At 43.5% G+C, this 13,601-nt stretch overlaps 1 protein-coding gene across 1 annotated transcript in view; it reads left to right on the forward strand.

Moving 5' to 3' along the window:
* Positions 1–5,266: 5,266 nt before the first annotated feature.
* The window catches only part of EVL (Enah/Vasp-like), a gene marked incomplete at its 5' end in the record, with an annotated part of 20,721 nt that continues 12,386 nt past the window's right edge, over positions 5,267–13,601 (forward strand). Inside the window, 3 exons of the mRNA XM_008941714.1 lie at positions 5,267–5,376; positions 9,402–9,463; positions 13,516–13,599. Of these exons, the coding sequence (XP_008939962.1) occupies positions 5,267–5,376; positions 9,402–9,463; positions 13,516–13,599 (256 nt within the window). The remainder of the gene's footprint in view (positions 5,377–9,401; positions 9,464–13,515; positions 13,600–13,601) is intronic.

A 13,601-nucleotide genomic window follows, 5' to 3' on the forward strand; every position in this document is an offset into this window, starting at 1 on the left:
ACCACATCCACCGCTCTACCATCATCTTTTCTTCTGTTCTGATCTGTATAAGCAATAGTTTGTCACATTCCCAGTATATAATGATGACAAGTCAGACCTGGTGCCTGAACCTGAGTATCTCTCAATCCAAGTACATGCTGAATCCATCAAGCAACGAGGGAGAGCTGTCAATCTGTCTCTCACCTCTTTTCCTCCAATGGTCTGCTGTGGTTTTATTCCACATAAAATCATCAAGTTCTCTTCACATGTAGAACAAAAATTTTCACTTTCATGAATTTAAAGCCTAGATATATTTCTTACCCATCTCTGACTCTGGACCCTTTCCTTACCCCACCGCATTCATCACACTGGTCCATAATCACTATGGAGGCTATAGGGGTTCCAGAAACCCCACCTCGAGGCTTCGGGGTGAATAATGAATAAAAGATCTGTAAGCAGGTTAGACTGAACCTTCTGTATTGAAGAAGCATAAAATCCTGTTTGCTCAGGGAGGTGGGACTAGTTTTGCCAGTTCCTTGAGTGCATGCAGCCAGTGGTGCTTGCAGCTATAGCGTAAGTAAAAGAAAGAGGAAAAAGAAACACAGCTTGGGGCTGCCCTAGCAGGAGAGAAATGATGGCAGTGTTCCTGCTTGCTTGTGCCCTCCGGCCATAGCTACACCAAGGTGCAAGCTGGGTTTTCCCTCGGTGGCAGCTCTGGTCCTATTCTGTGGCTGGCCATCAATCTGGAGCAGGGGGAGTGAAAGCAAACACGGAAAAGGTCTGTGTGTTCCCAAAACGGGCCTTGAGCTGAAGCACAAGATGCTGATATAAAACTGCGGGTAATTATTAGAAAGCAGCGCAGGGGGGGCACGGCGACGTGCACAGCGGGTCTCCTGCGGTACCTACCTGCTGAAAACGGAGATTGCAGCTGCAGTGGAGCTGCAAGTGGGTCAGTGGCAAAAGCGACTCTCCTGGTTACTGTGCCGAGAGGCACTCTTTTCTGTAAGCCTCTTCTGAAAGGCTCTTGGGGTCAGAGGCTGCTCTTACTGCTCATGTCCGCTCAGATCTGAGAAATAGCTAAAACTGTAGAGGGGAGTTAAAACTAAAAATCCACTCGAATTTAACCCTCAAACAGGTGTCTCTTGTACGTGCACCACAAAGGATATGCGTCGGAACTAAGCAGAAAAATAATTCCCACCTTCAGTATCTGTAGGAGCTTTGGGAGAGCATGCTAAAAGCAAGCTCAAGGACAATAAAAACATGAAGCTCCCCTGTTGCAGATATTGAAGTTGTTTGCCTACTTCTCATGGGATGGTGGTGTGTCTGGGTCTGCCAAGAAGTCTGGGTAGGGCTGGGGGGCTGGTGGAAGTCTAGCAGAATTTATGTTACTGGCAATGAACAGACCTGAAAGCCTGGGTTGGACTTTTAAACATATTTGCCATCCTCAGGCAAAATCTTGGTTGCCAAAACAGAGTGCATCTAACCTTTTTCTTTAGGGTTTGCAAATTGAGGTTTTGTCTTACTATAGAAAAACGATTGGTTTGAATAAGATCACAAGCAGGATGGTAGAAGGAGTTATTTCTTACAGTTGTGAGTAACTCAAGAAAAAAAAAAAAAACTGCCAGTGCCAAACAGAACTGGTGTGTTTCCCCACTGGTGGGAAGAAGAGCTGTAACCCCACTGGCAGCAAAAGGTGTGACTGCCCTGAACACCCTGTTATCCCAGGACAACTCCACATACAACTTTCCTCAAACTCTTTTCCAACCGCTTCCAACCAACAGAAGCTTCTGCAGGAACACAAAACTGGGGCTGTGATTGACCTTTACAGCTTGTCTAGGATTTTCCTTGGGTAGAATTATCTTACCAACTTTTACTCCACTGCTGCCTGTTCTACCCAGGAGAGAGGGGACAAGCTACCTGTTACAGCTTTATCCTCTTCTTCTGTTCATAATTGCCTTTTTTTGCTCCCAGGTTTTTTGGAGTACTTTACTTCTAAAGCACTTAGAGAATAAAATTTTGCTTAACAAAACTAGTGTGCAGAAGAGGACTTTAAAAATACTTAAGGATTGGGTATGAAGTGAAGACAGTTCACTTCTGTAATTTCTCACTACCTGTCACTAGTAAAACAGAAGAATAATTAGTTTGGAAAAGACTTAACGAAATTAATTATGTTTTGCTGCAGTGTGATTTAAATAAGAAATCTAAACCAGTCATTACTCAGAAAACACTAATTGTTACCTCTCTTAAGATACTGAAGAGAGAATTAAGGCATTTTGGTGGCCATGCAGTTGTGAACTCCATGTGCATCTGAAAGGTTGTCTGGCTTTTTTAATTAATGTGCAAATAAAACTAACTGCAAAGAGTTTTTGAATATCAATTATTTACTGAGGCAGGTCTGAAGCAGGTTCTTTCCTTATGATTTTTTTTTTTTCTTTTTTTGTCTGCCAAAAGAGGAGGGCATTTCTATAGAAAGTATGAAGAAATTAGCAATTTCAAAACATAATGAGGAGCATTACATGCTTCATTTTAAAGACATTTCACACTATGGCCAAATAATAAGAACAATAAAATACTGCCAGCTGAAACAAGTCATCTGGGGTTCTTAATGTATAAGAAAATTAAAGACTGTTAATGCATGGAGCTTATCCCTGAATAAGGGAGTGAAATTAAGTTATTTCAGTGATATGAGGGGGAAAAAATTTTCAGTAGCATCATCTGAATTGACTTGTGGACTGCTCTGGGAAAATATTGGGTATTTCCTGTACCACAGACAATTTTTTTAAAGCCAGTGTTCATTTTGCAACCATGTATTACAGCCAAAAGTGTGTATTTAGTTTCAAGCGTGGTCTTAATCCTGCAAGCATACACATACATACTGGAAAATAAAAATAAACTCATTGAATTTACTAGGACTCCTTCATGCTGAAAATTGGGATGGACTTGTTTGCCAACTCATATGTTCTTTCATTTACCTGCCTGCTGTGCAAGATCAGCTAGAGAAAGCTCCATGTGATAAAAACAACAACTCCAACTTCCAGGTGTGTTCCATGGTGTTGCCTTAGAAGAATTTCTTTAGGCAGCAATCCAGATTGATTTGGTTAGATTTGTTTGGTGTTAAACCTACATAGCTAGTTCGTAACAGTGCCCACAGGAGAAAGGAGGGTTTTTGTGATGTGGTGTTGATAGTCTGGTCTTTGATTCCTTCTGCCTCTCCCGTACTAGTCAGACGAGCTGCACTGCCTCATTTTTCTGGGCATTTGGTCCCAAGAGAAGACTTGTGTCAAAGTACTTGGTTAAAATGGCATCATTAGTCTCCTATATACTTTGATGTGATTTATTGCTAGGGGAGGATTGTTGCTTCTGCTGCCTCATCCTCTGGCCCTTCTTCTTCAGGTTGGCACCTACTTTTGGTCCTCTTTCTAAGCAGAACGCTAGCTGCTGTACGATGCTTCGAGTCTTTATACAACGGAAGTTTTCTCATGATGAAAACCTATATGGTGATGAGGATGGCTAAGGCTTGTCATGATGGAATTTGTTTCCTCGTGGAGGAGGTGTGTGTAACTGACTTAAGCCTTGGAAGTCTTTCACCCAGAAGTCTGCTTATTGAAGTATCTCACGGTTAGGTGTGTGTGTGCAGGAGAATGCGGGTGTTACCTGCACACACCACAGCCCAAACTGGTGACACTAACTGTGGGGTGTCTGGTCCAGTTCCACAGGCTGGGAATAACACCTTACCTGCCTTCCTGCTGTGTTCAGCATGAGTTTAATTTCACTAAGTGCTGCTCCTGGGTACCTCTGTCCTTTCACTTCACTGGTGAAGATGCGCAGTACAAGAATCCATGCAGTAACATGCCATTCTTGTTACACCTTAAACTCATCTGTGCTTCCGAAATACCTGATAAGTTCTTTCCTGAGGCTTGCTTCAAAAAAAAACCCCACTCTCTCCCCTTTTCGTTGTTTTGTGTCATGTTTACAAAATGTGACATTTCTGTCTAAATAGTTTGCCAAAGGCCTGTTACAAACAATATGAAGTTGTCAGTCATGAGACATTAAAGAAGTGAATTGTCTTTACTTCATACTCAATTCTAAGATATTTTTTAAGGTCAGAGCTTTTGACTCAGTGATTGTCATTGGCTCCATTTTTGGGGTATCCAAACTTTCAGAAAGTACTGTGTTCCCTTTCTGCAAATGTTAGTCCTTAAACACATTTCAAAAATATACACAATTTTGTCGTGATTGGTCAATGCTCTGGAATTTCTGACTGCAATGCATTTCTGCCATTTTTGCTGTTTTCACACATTCATACTTTCTAAAATTGTTTTCAGATGACATTCTGCCTGGCAGAAACATGTTAAGGATATTTCTCTCCATTTTCTTTATGATTTCTGAGTGATGTGTTTGGGTTTGTGTTTAATTCTGGTTTGCTCTTTCTGGATAACTTTTAAAAGCTATCCTAGTTAAAATCTTATGTTTGAAAATGGAAAAAAAATAAAAAAGGTAAGATAACCATAACAATTTCCTGCATATAACCCATCTATTTCTCAGTGCTGTTTATCAGGAAAATAGCTGCTGCATTTAATAGAACTCTTATCTCTTTAGTCCCAGTTGAAACTCACCTTGTCAAATCAATGGAACAGTCTTCCTTCCACCAAATGCAAGACCACTATAGCTTATGCTTCTAATGATTATTTTTATTTTCAGAATAATTATTTCTTTCAGAAAATGGCATGTAGTGTCAGCATGCTTGATTAAATGTCCAAGAACAGAGATTAAATTAGCAGAGTCAAGAGAGATGTGGCAAATGGTGACATGCATGTCTGGATTTTGGTGAATACTAGTGAAAGCTCAGCTTGGTGTGGATCCTGCAGGAGCAGAAGAGCGACAGTGTTGTAAAAAATCACATTTGTAAAAGGCTTCTTTTGATTTTTTTTTTCTTTTATCTCCTTACCCTTCTATCAAGTAGCTTCTTGATGCAGAACCTAGAAATGCATCCCAGTGTGATGGGCTGTCCTTCAGGACATCTTTTGCAACACTGGGTCTTCACCCTTCCCAAGGGATTAATGTGTAGTCTACAGCTACCGTGATGCCAAATTTCTGGACAAATCTGCTCACATGTTTAGCCATTAAATTCTCCCAGTGAGACTAAAACTTTACAGAAGGTGATGATTTGTACAATAGCAAAAAAAATCATGGGAAAAAAAAATAAAGCAAAGAGTGGACAATAATGCTCTAGGTTTTTCAGATGAAGAAGCAATTCATCTGAGTGGCATTGTGTTTTTTTAAAAAGCCAGCCCCATTTGCTCTCCTAATAGTATCTACCATGTTTTCTGTAGGCCCAGCTGCCCAGCGCCAGGTCCAGAATGGGCCATCTCCAGATGAGATGGAAGCACAGAGAAGGTAAGTGGAGTTCTAGTTTGAAACCTGGATATGAAGTACTTGCTTACCACTAAGCACTGTTCTTTTTACTTGTACCTGATTTAAGCTGATTCTGAGTTTTCTGTAATTATTGTTAATGATTCTGTAATGACTTTTTAAAGGGTGAAGTGAACTGAAACCCTAGGTAAACTTTTTTACTCAATGGCAAGTGTTGAGGCATGCTGATTTTTAAAGACAAAACATGTTTTAAAGTAATTTGTTGTGTATATGTTTCTCAAGCACATTAAGAAAGCTTAACCCTTCAGGCTTGATGGGGCTCTGAGCAACCTGATCTAGCTGGGGATGTCCCTGCTTACTGCAGGGGGATTGGACTAGATGACCTTTTGAGGTCCTTTCCAACTCAAAGCATTCTATGATTCTCATCCTGTTCTGGGTCTCCTGCTGGCAACTGACAGTCATAGTGCCTAGGGAGCTTCTGATGGACCATGTACACCCTCAATAACAGCTTACGGCCATTTTGCACGTGGCTACTTCCTATATCATGTGGCATTCCTTTTATGAATGAATTGCTCTAAACCAGGATAATAAATGAAAGTGAAAAGTCATGCCCTTCGCCTTTACATGAATAACTAGACAGTGTCATTATTATGAGGGCCATTATCATGGCTTTTTCCCTAGCTGCTAGGAGTGGTCTCCTTGTCATGAAAGGGAAGGTAGGCAGGAATGTCTGTCCTTGTATGCCCGTCTTCATAATCAAAATATGAGGCCCAACTCATTTTAGCTTTGCTGATCCAGCCCAGATTCCTGTGGCAGCAGTATCTTCAGCTTCCTTCACCATTTTGGACAAAGTCTTGTAGCCTGACCAATAGATGGTGCATGCTGTCAGAGATGTGACCTGTGTGCTCAGCATTGGTTGTGTCCACTCTACCAGCACTGCGTAGCCAGGCTTGTGCTTCCCCGTTGAAGTGTAGGATTGTGCATGCAAAAAAAAGCACTTTGTTCCCCATATTCCTGTTCACTTCAAGATCAGCAAGTGCAGTTAGCCCTCCAGAGGACTTGGCCCATTGTTTGGTTCAGCTAATAAATAGCTTTGTAAGGATTTTAGGGGAACCAGACCTGCAGGGGTGGTTCATCACCAAACATGTTGGATAGCAGGCACTCAGTGGGCTTGACCTTCGTTTATAGGTGCAACCTGAAAGCAAGCAAAGCCTTTGCTTGCAGGCTTCAGGGACTGCCCTGGTCATGTGTAGCTTCATATCACATGCTCCTGGAGCAGTGGAGATCAGTGTTGTGGAGTATTGTTTGCACTGATGCTGCAGGGCTGCTGTTCTGACTCGTCCCCATACAAAATCACCTACAGGTCATTTACGACAAGGCTTTTGCACAGGCTGTGGCAAGTACTTTGGGATTCTTGCTTTCCCCCTCCAAAAACTGTAAGGAAATTACAGGGAAACTGGTTCTCTGAGCCTTTATGAATAACTGAGATTTAGTAGGGATTTCAGTGTGACCATTAAATGGGTCAGCGGGTAATGATGCTTCACTCAAGATTTGTAGGATTTACTTTGGGAGAGCAGAGCTATCATAAAGGTCAGAGGAGGGCTTGTGGTCACCCAGAGGCAGGGGGGTGCCTCCTGTCCCCAATGCCCAGCTGAAAGGCCTGAACCAGCTCTTCATGTAACCAGTGCAAATCATTGATTTTTCACACCATGTGTAACTCAGACCTCAAATTTAAATGTCTAGTCTGTACATTTAAAGTGTGACCAGCTTAACTGTGTTAGAAAAACACATTTTTTTATTTCTTGCTTTTTTGTTTAGAGATGGTAGAAGCCTTTTGGGTAGGTATTATTCAACTGCCAGAGGGCACGTGGTTCCAGAGAAGCTTCTTTTGCTCCACTAGGCTGGAATAAGCTATGGCAGTAGATGCACTTAGATACTACTGCATTTGCACTAGAGGATTTTCAGCTTTAATTGTGCTTTAAGCACAAAGCAGACCTAATTTTATGCCTAGCTTTTTTTTAAACATCAGATAAGCAGGCAAGGAAATGAAGTTATGGTAACTACCCTGCAAATGTGTCTGTTTAAAAGGTTCTTTACAGAAACAAATGTTAAAAGAATATTTTTTTAAGTCAGAGTGTAATTTATCCCATCTTTTACTTTACTTCTTGCATACTCCTTAAGCAGTCTTGTGCCAGTCTCAGGCTTTATTTAGTTCCACTGGAATATATTTGACTTCCTAAGAGTGTAATAGCTTCTCCTTTTAGCATGAGTGGGAGGGTGCACTTGGCCCATATAAACTGCAAAAGCCCAAGGGCAGACAGGGCTGGCATGAACTCCAAGGACTTCAAACGGCAGTGGCTGACCCTTGCTTTGGGGAATGCCTACACCTGTACCTGCTCTGCAGCTGCTCCAACAACTTGGAAACTTCTTACCTGTATTTATTTCCTGGTGTGTCAGGCTGGAGTTCTGTGTCAATACATGTGTCAAGCTGTTCTTCATCATCAAATTTTTGTAATAAATGCCAAGCTATTGAGAGGATGGTGTGCTTAAGAAATTCTTAGGACAAGTGTTTACAATTGAAATTTTAGCAGTGCTAAATTGGTGCTGTTGTATATGTGTCCATCTCATAACTTTCAAATAAGAGTCAGTGTGTCTGTATTGAAGAAAGGATTTCTATTAATTTGGTTTAAATTGTCACAGCTTAAATGAAACTAGTTAAATCAGCCAACTCAGACTGTTTCTCAAAACTGTTTCCCCTTTGCATATATAATAACTTTGTCAGATGTCTATAATAGTGTTCCAGAAATTGCCTGTGTTGGATGGATTGTTTTGAAAATAAAACCAGTTTAGAATTGATCCCTCCACAGTTTTCCTTTCCCATCTATTGAATTAGAATTGATATAAGGGAAATTTGTTTTGAAAACTAAGACATTATTTTTTTTCCTACATAGTGTAACTTATTTCTTCTGGACTTTTTTTTCTTAAAAAAGTTTCTATTACTATATAAATAAGAGAGAAGTATTTAAAATTGCAGCCTCAGGAATATACAAGTAAAAATGTAGCAGGGAGATCACTAAAATATTGCTTAAGGAGTCAAAATAGTAGGGTTGCTTAAAGTTCATCTTGCCTTACTGTACAGACCATGAGCTAAAGCTGTTGCATAAAAAAGAAATCTCTATGCAATTACAACTGGCCCAAACATACGTGGAACAAATTCAAGGCAAACTTGTACTAGAAACCATGGAAGAAAATTATTAATAAATCTTATTACCAAGTGCTTCAGTAAGGTAATTTCAGAGTTGTGCTTTAGTATTTTTGAAATCTTCAGGCCATATCTATACACATGGCAAAAAGCCTGGCAAATATTCTATTTTTTAGCTACCCATCTTTTTAAGAAGGGAAACGTCAGGGTGGATTTGTGCAGGGGTCAGTGACAGCTCCTTCTGCAAAGTCCTGAAGTGTGCGAGAGAAGACCTCTGCTGATAGACCTTGGGAACTGCACATCTCTGGAAAATAGGCCCTGGAAGGAAGCTTGGCGGTGCATGTCCCTAAGGAACACCAGGCCTGGGTAGCATGGGAGCTAGCAGCTCCTGGGGGGACAGGTGCCAAAAGGGCAGCAATGTAATATTGTGATGAGTATTTGTGGAGGAAAGGCAGTGGCCGTGGTCCCCGAGGCCACGTGGGCCAGCACAGGATGCGAGGTGGCAGCCCGCCAGCCAGGCTGCCCAGGGCTAACAGAGGGCTTGCTTGTGCAGCTGCATGAAATGGGATTTTTGAGGATCTGCGCCCATCTTAAATGGATCAAGCAACCCCTGCAGTGTCTGGCAGGTGCAGGGCAATGTCCTGGTTTCACACTTCCTCAGCGTTTGCAGTGGCACTGCCAGGGCAAGTGAAACCAAACCCACCTCCATCTCATGGGGTTAGCTCTACTGTGAGAACTGGCTCATACCACCCAGGGCGTACAGCTTGAGTGCTTCTCCATGTATAAAGCTTTTATTCAAAATTATAAAAATATCTAATGACCAAGGGTTCTTTCATTGCTGTTTTAGACAAGTGATGGAGCAACAGCAACAACGCCAGGAATCTCTGGAAAGAAGAACCTCTACCACAGGCACGTATCAAACCAAACAGATACAGATTGTCCCTGCTTGTCTCCTCTAGCTGTAGCTGGTGCTATACAAGAGCTAGACTGCTAAAAGTGGTTGTAGTTATGATTTTAAAGCATTTTCAGCCAGGGACCTACATGCATTTGCGCCTGGTTGTGGTGTTGTGCAGGGGCTCAGATGTGAGCTGTGCAGGTGGAGCTAGGCAGGTTTTGTGCTTGGCAAAATTTATGCAGCTGAGGGGGATCTTAGGCATACCACGGATGCCTGGCCATGCTTCTCCCACACCCATGAGGAGAGAAGGTAGCACAGCCACCACAAGAGTGACTCTGTTTCCAGGGCATCTCAGCATGAAGGGGTTGACGTGCTGGATGAGCCAGGTCAGGTGCTCTCCATCACTCTGCAGCACAAAGCAAACTACAGCACAGAGGAAAGCAGAGCTCTGGATGCTCAGCAGTGGGGATTTTGTGGTCATGAAGTGAGGAGTCTTCTGTGAGCTTAATGGAAAAAATATGTATATTTAATGAGCTTACAAAAATCTTCTATAGCATATTAAGTTGCACTAGCTGAGAGATGACAGAGTGCTTTATAACTACAAAATATGACTTTGCCTCTCTGAAAGAAGGCAGAGCAAGCAAGCCAAGATGGCCATCTTGTGTTTGGGCATTTGTTTTGGAGAAGTTTTTTCAGTTAATCTGGCCACATAAAGGAAATGTTTTTCCTCAGCTTTTACACCTTTTTAGGTTTTGACTTAAAACCAGCTCCGATATATACCATTGTAACAGAAGTTGTTGGAATCTGTTTCGTCAGAGATTACTGTGTGCTATTCTACATAAGGAATGTAGCCAAAATCCTGCCTCAGCATCCACAAGGAGCAGGACCAGGCTCCTGGGAGCTTCTGGATGTCCTCTCCATGGCTACAAGGTTGCCACTGCTGTGTCCAACATGTCCCTTGCATCTGCCCCTGGTGCAGGGGTGGTGCTTGTGATCCTGACTCAGATTCACACTGGGGTTGGAGGAGCCTCACTGGCACCAGAGCACACAGCCCTGTCCGTGCTGCCAAGGTCCTGCTCTGCACAGCCCTCTCGTTCTGCCAAGCATTGGGAACCCCCAGGCCGCTGCCTGCACCATCTCCTCTGTGCTTTGAGTTTCTGTTCGTGTTAGCTTCACGGTTCCTTTTTCTCTGTTTGGCTTTGCCTTGCTTTCGTTCTTTGCCATGTACCCATCTTATTCTTTTCATTTGTCTTTTCTGTTATTTTAGTTTCCACCCTTCCCATAAGCATGTGCTCTCCCCCCTCTCAGCCTCAGTTTCCTCCTCTCACCTGCAGTAACTGCAGTGCTCCTGCCCCTGGTGCTGTCCCCCCCACACCACCTGATGCCAGCCCCGCCTCTTTGGCACCAGCTGTCCCCGAGCCTGATAGTCAGTCCTCCCTCAGATCCCTCCAGAGAGCCAGAGAGCCCTTGCAGTTCCTGCACAGGCACTCAGCCTGCGAGCTGCCGACAACCCCAAATTCCTCCCCTCCAGCCTGCTCAAACCACAGGACTGTAATGCCAAGTATCAGGCGAACCTCCCTATCGCCACCACCTCCCCATCCTTCCCACTTTCCCTTCGCCTCTCGCCAGCCTCTCAGGCGCTCTTCTCTTTCCTGCTCTCCTTGGTCTTCTGCTTCCTCCACCACAAATGCACCACCTCTGGAGAGGGGTGACATCCTGCAGTCACATGGTCCCACCATCCTGCCTGCGATTCCTATCCCACCTGACAGGGTCAAGGGACCCACAGATAAAGCAGGCCAGGACACCTCTGCAAATGTACCTCTGAATGGCCATCCTGAAGAACACATTGCTTTAGGCCCCTCAGCGACCCAGTTGAAAAGCGTGGATGGGTCCTTCTTACCACAACTAGGAGCTGCACCCTCCTCCTTGCTGCCCACCATCGCCAGCCCCCCCAGCTTCTTTGGCCAGGCTCCCTCACCAGCCTCCCATCCACCGTCTCGTCCTCCACAGCAGTCGTACCAGCCCATGTCACACTGTCTTCCATTGCCTCCCCCTTATGCTGCTGTGTCTGAGGTGACTATGCCCAGGAGGACCCCTCCTTACATGTCTTCATCAGCCATTGCCCACTTGAGTAAGTACTGATCTTTGAATGAGTTACGACCTGTATAAAACCTTAGCCTTCAACTCTTTAGAAAGCCTCACTGGCACTGTCTGTGACTGCTAGAAAAAGGCCTGAGAGACCCAAAGCTACTCCTGCAGTATGTGATTTCTGAAACCGAGGTGGAAAAGTATCAAAATCACTCAGGTCTGAGCTAAAAGCAAGGCAAATAAGCAAGAATTACAGGACCAGGGCCTTGTAGCTGGGTTGTTGAAATGCATATTCTTCCTGTATTAGCCCAGAAGATTTTTACCATTCAGCAGAGTCAAAGTGCATTTGACAGCAAGCTTCACACAAAACCTATTTTCAGCTGGTCCAAATGTAGCAGATTGGCTCTTCTGAAGCTGGAGACCAGGTCTGCAGTAGACTTGTAGTCTGTGTAGCAATATTGGTAGAGGTGATGATTTTTATTCTTTAAGTGGTATCTCTGTTACCAGAAAAAAACTTGGATTTTGTTAGTTACCCAGAACCACCTGTGCTTTATTTCATTCTAGAAACTCTCTTGTGGCTGTAATCTGCATTTATGGTTGAGGGCTTGTCACTGTAACTATTCCAGCACACCTTTTTCCTTGCAGGCAGATGAGGAGCTTGGGTCTGCCACTTTGCTTATGGTCTTGATTTCTAGTGCTTGTCTAAAGCCTGCGGAGTTAGAAGAGTTATGAGTAATGCCTATTTGCAATTCAGAGCCTACGTTTTGTGACTTGGATCCATTCCTGTTTATAACCACATATAATCCTTAAATGATGTGCCTAGAAAATGAAGAAAACCAAGACATTTCCTTCCACTTTCTGCTGAAAATATAGCAACCACTGAAGGCTCAGTCCTTCGGCTGATATAAGTCCTTGAAATCCACTTAGTTCAATAAGGTTATTTTAAACTCGCATCAGTCCATTATTTTGACTCAGTTCAACTTTTTGCCTCGGGCTGGCCTCTAATTAGGTGGGTGTAGTTTTGCAATTACAATTAACCATACCCATAGTGAATTACTTGCTATTATGTTTGTGAACCAAAGAGGGCTTGAAATGTTTAAAGTATTTCTGATAGCAGCTATGGTTCATTTCAGGAGTGGAACTGGGAGTGTGAAATAATGGTAGAAGTAACCACAGAAATAAGGAAGTGTTGTAGGGAATCCTAGATAAGAACAAAACCAAGCTGCTAATGTTAAATACAGTTTCCAAATGCTCCTCAGTCAAAACCCACCTGTCTTTCAAAAAACACTTACTGAACAACTGAACCTGTGATTGCATATCAGGAGCAGCCTGTTCTGAGAGAGTGGGACATGGGGAAATAGCTGTGGGGAGATGTATTTGTTCAACCAACCTGTTACAGGCAGGCAAGACACTGCAGCAGTTACCACAATCAGACCTTCCAGCAGGCTGCTGATGGAGGAGCTTTGCTGAACCTTGGGGTGCCTGGAGCTGGACTCGCCCCTCATTATTCTGCAATACCAACTTAAGCCATGTGCTTTCTGTTCAACAGATATCCGTTGAGATACAGAATGTATGTGTGGCTCATAATTCTGGTGCAAAGATGACATTAGCTGAAGTCCACAGAGTTGGCTGATGTTGTTTATTACCTGTGTGTAGAAAGCTATGAGAGAAGCAGAAGAAGGTGCCACTTGTAAAGTGGAAAGTGTTGTGTGTGTTTTGGTTTCAGCACAGAATACACCACTGGCCCAGCCAGGGAGAAGACTAGTTTATCAGTATCAGGGGCTCACAGGAGGGCACCATCTGTAGCTGATTGACCATTGATGCAGCACCATTTCCCACTCTTCTCCATGCTTGGTGCTTCCTTGTGTTGCTCACATGTCACGCAGTCAGGTCATGGCCTTGGGAGTGGGAGCATGACCTTATGTATGGCCTGGAGGAGATCATGCTTCACATCTAATTAGTATTCTCTGCATTGCAGGCCCAGCACTTCCTCCTGGTCATCCCAGCGCCACTGGTGCGATCCCTGCTTCATCCGGGGGGCCCCCACCTCCGCCACCCCCCCCA

Source organism: Merops nubicus, unplaced genomic scaffold (assembly GCF_000691845.1).
Source record: "Merops nubicus isolate BGI_N331 unplaced genomic scaffold, ASM69184v1 scaffold10126, whole genome shotgun sequence".
NCBI classification, from domain to species: Eukaryota; Metazoa; Chordata; class Aves; order Coraciiformes; family Meropidae; genus Merops; species Merops nubicus.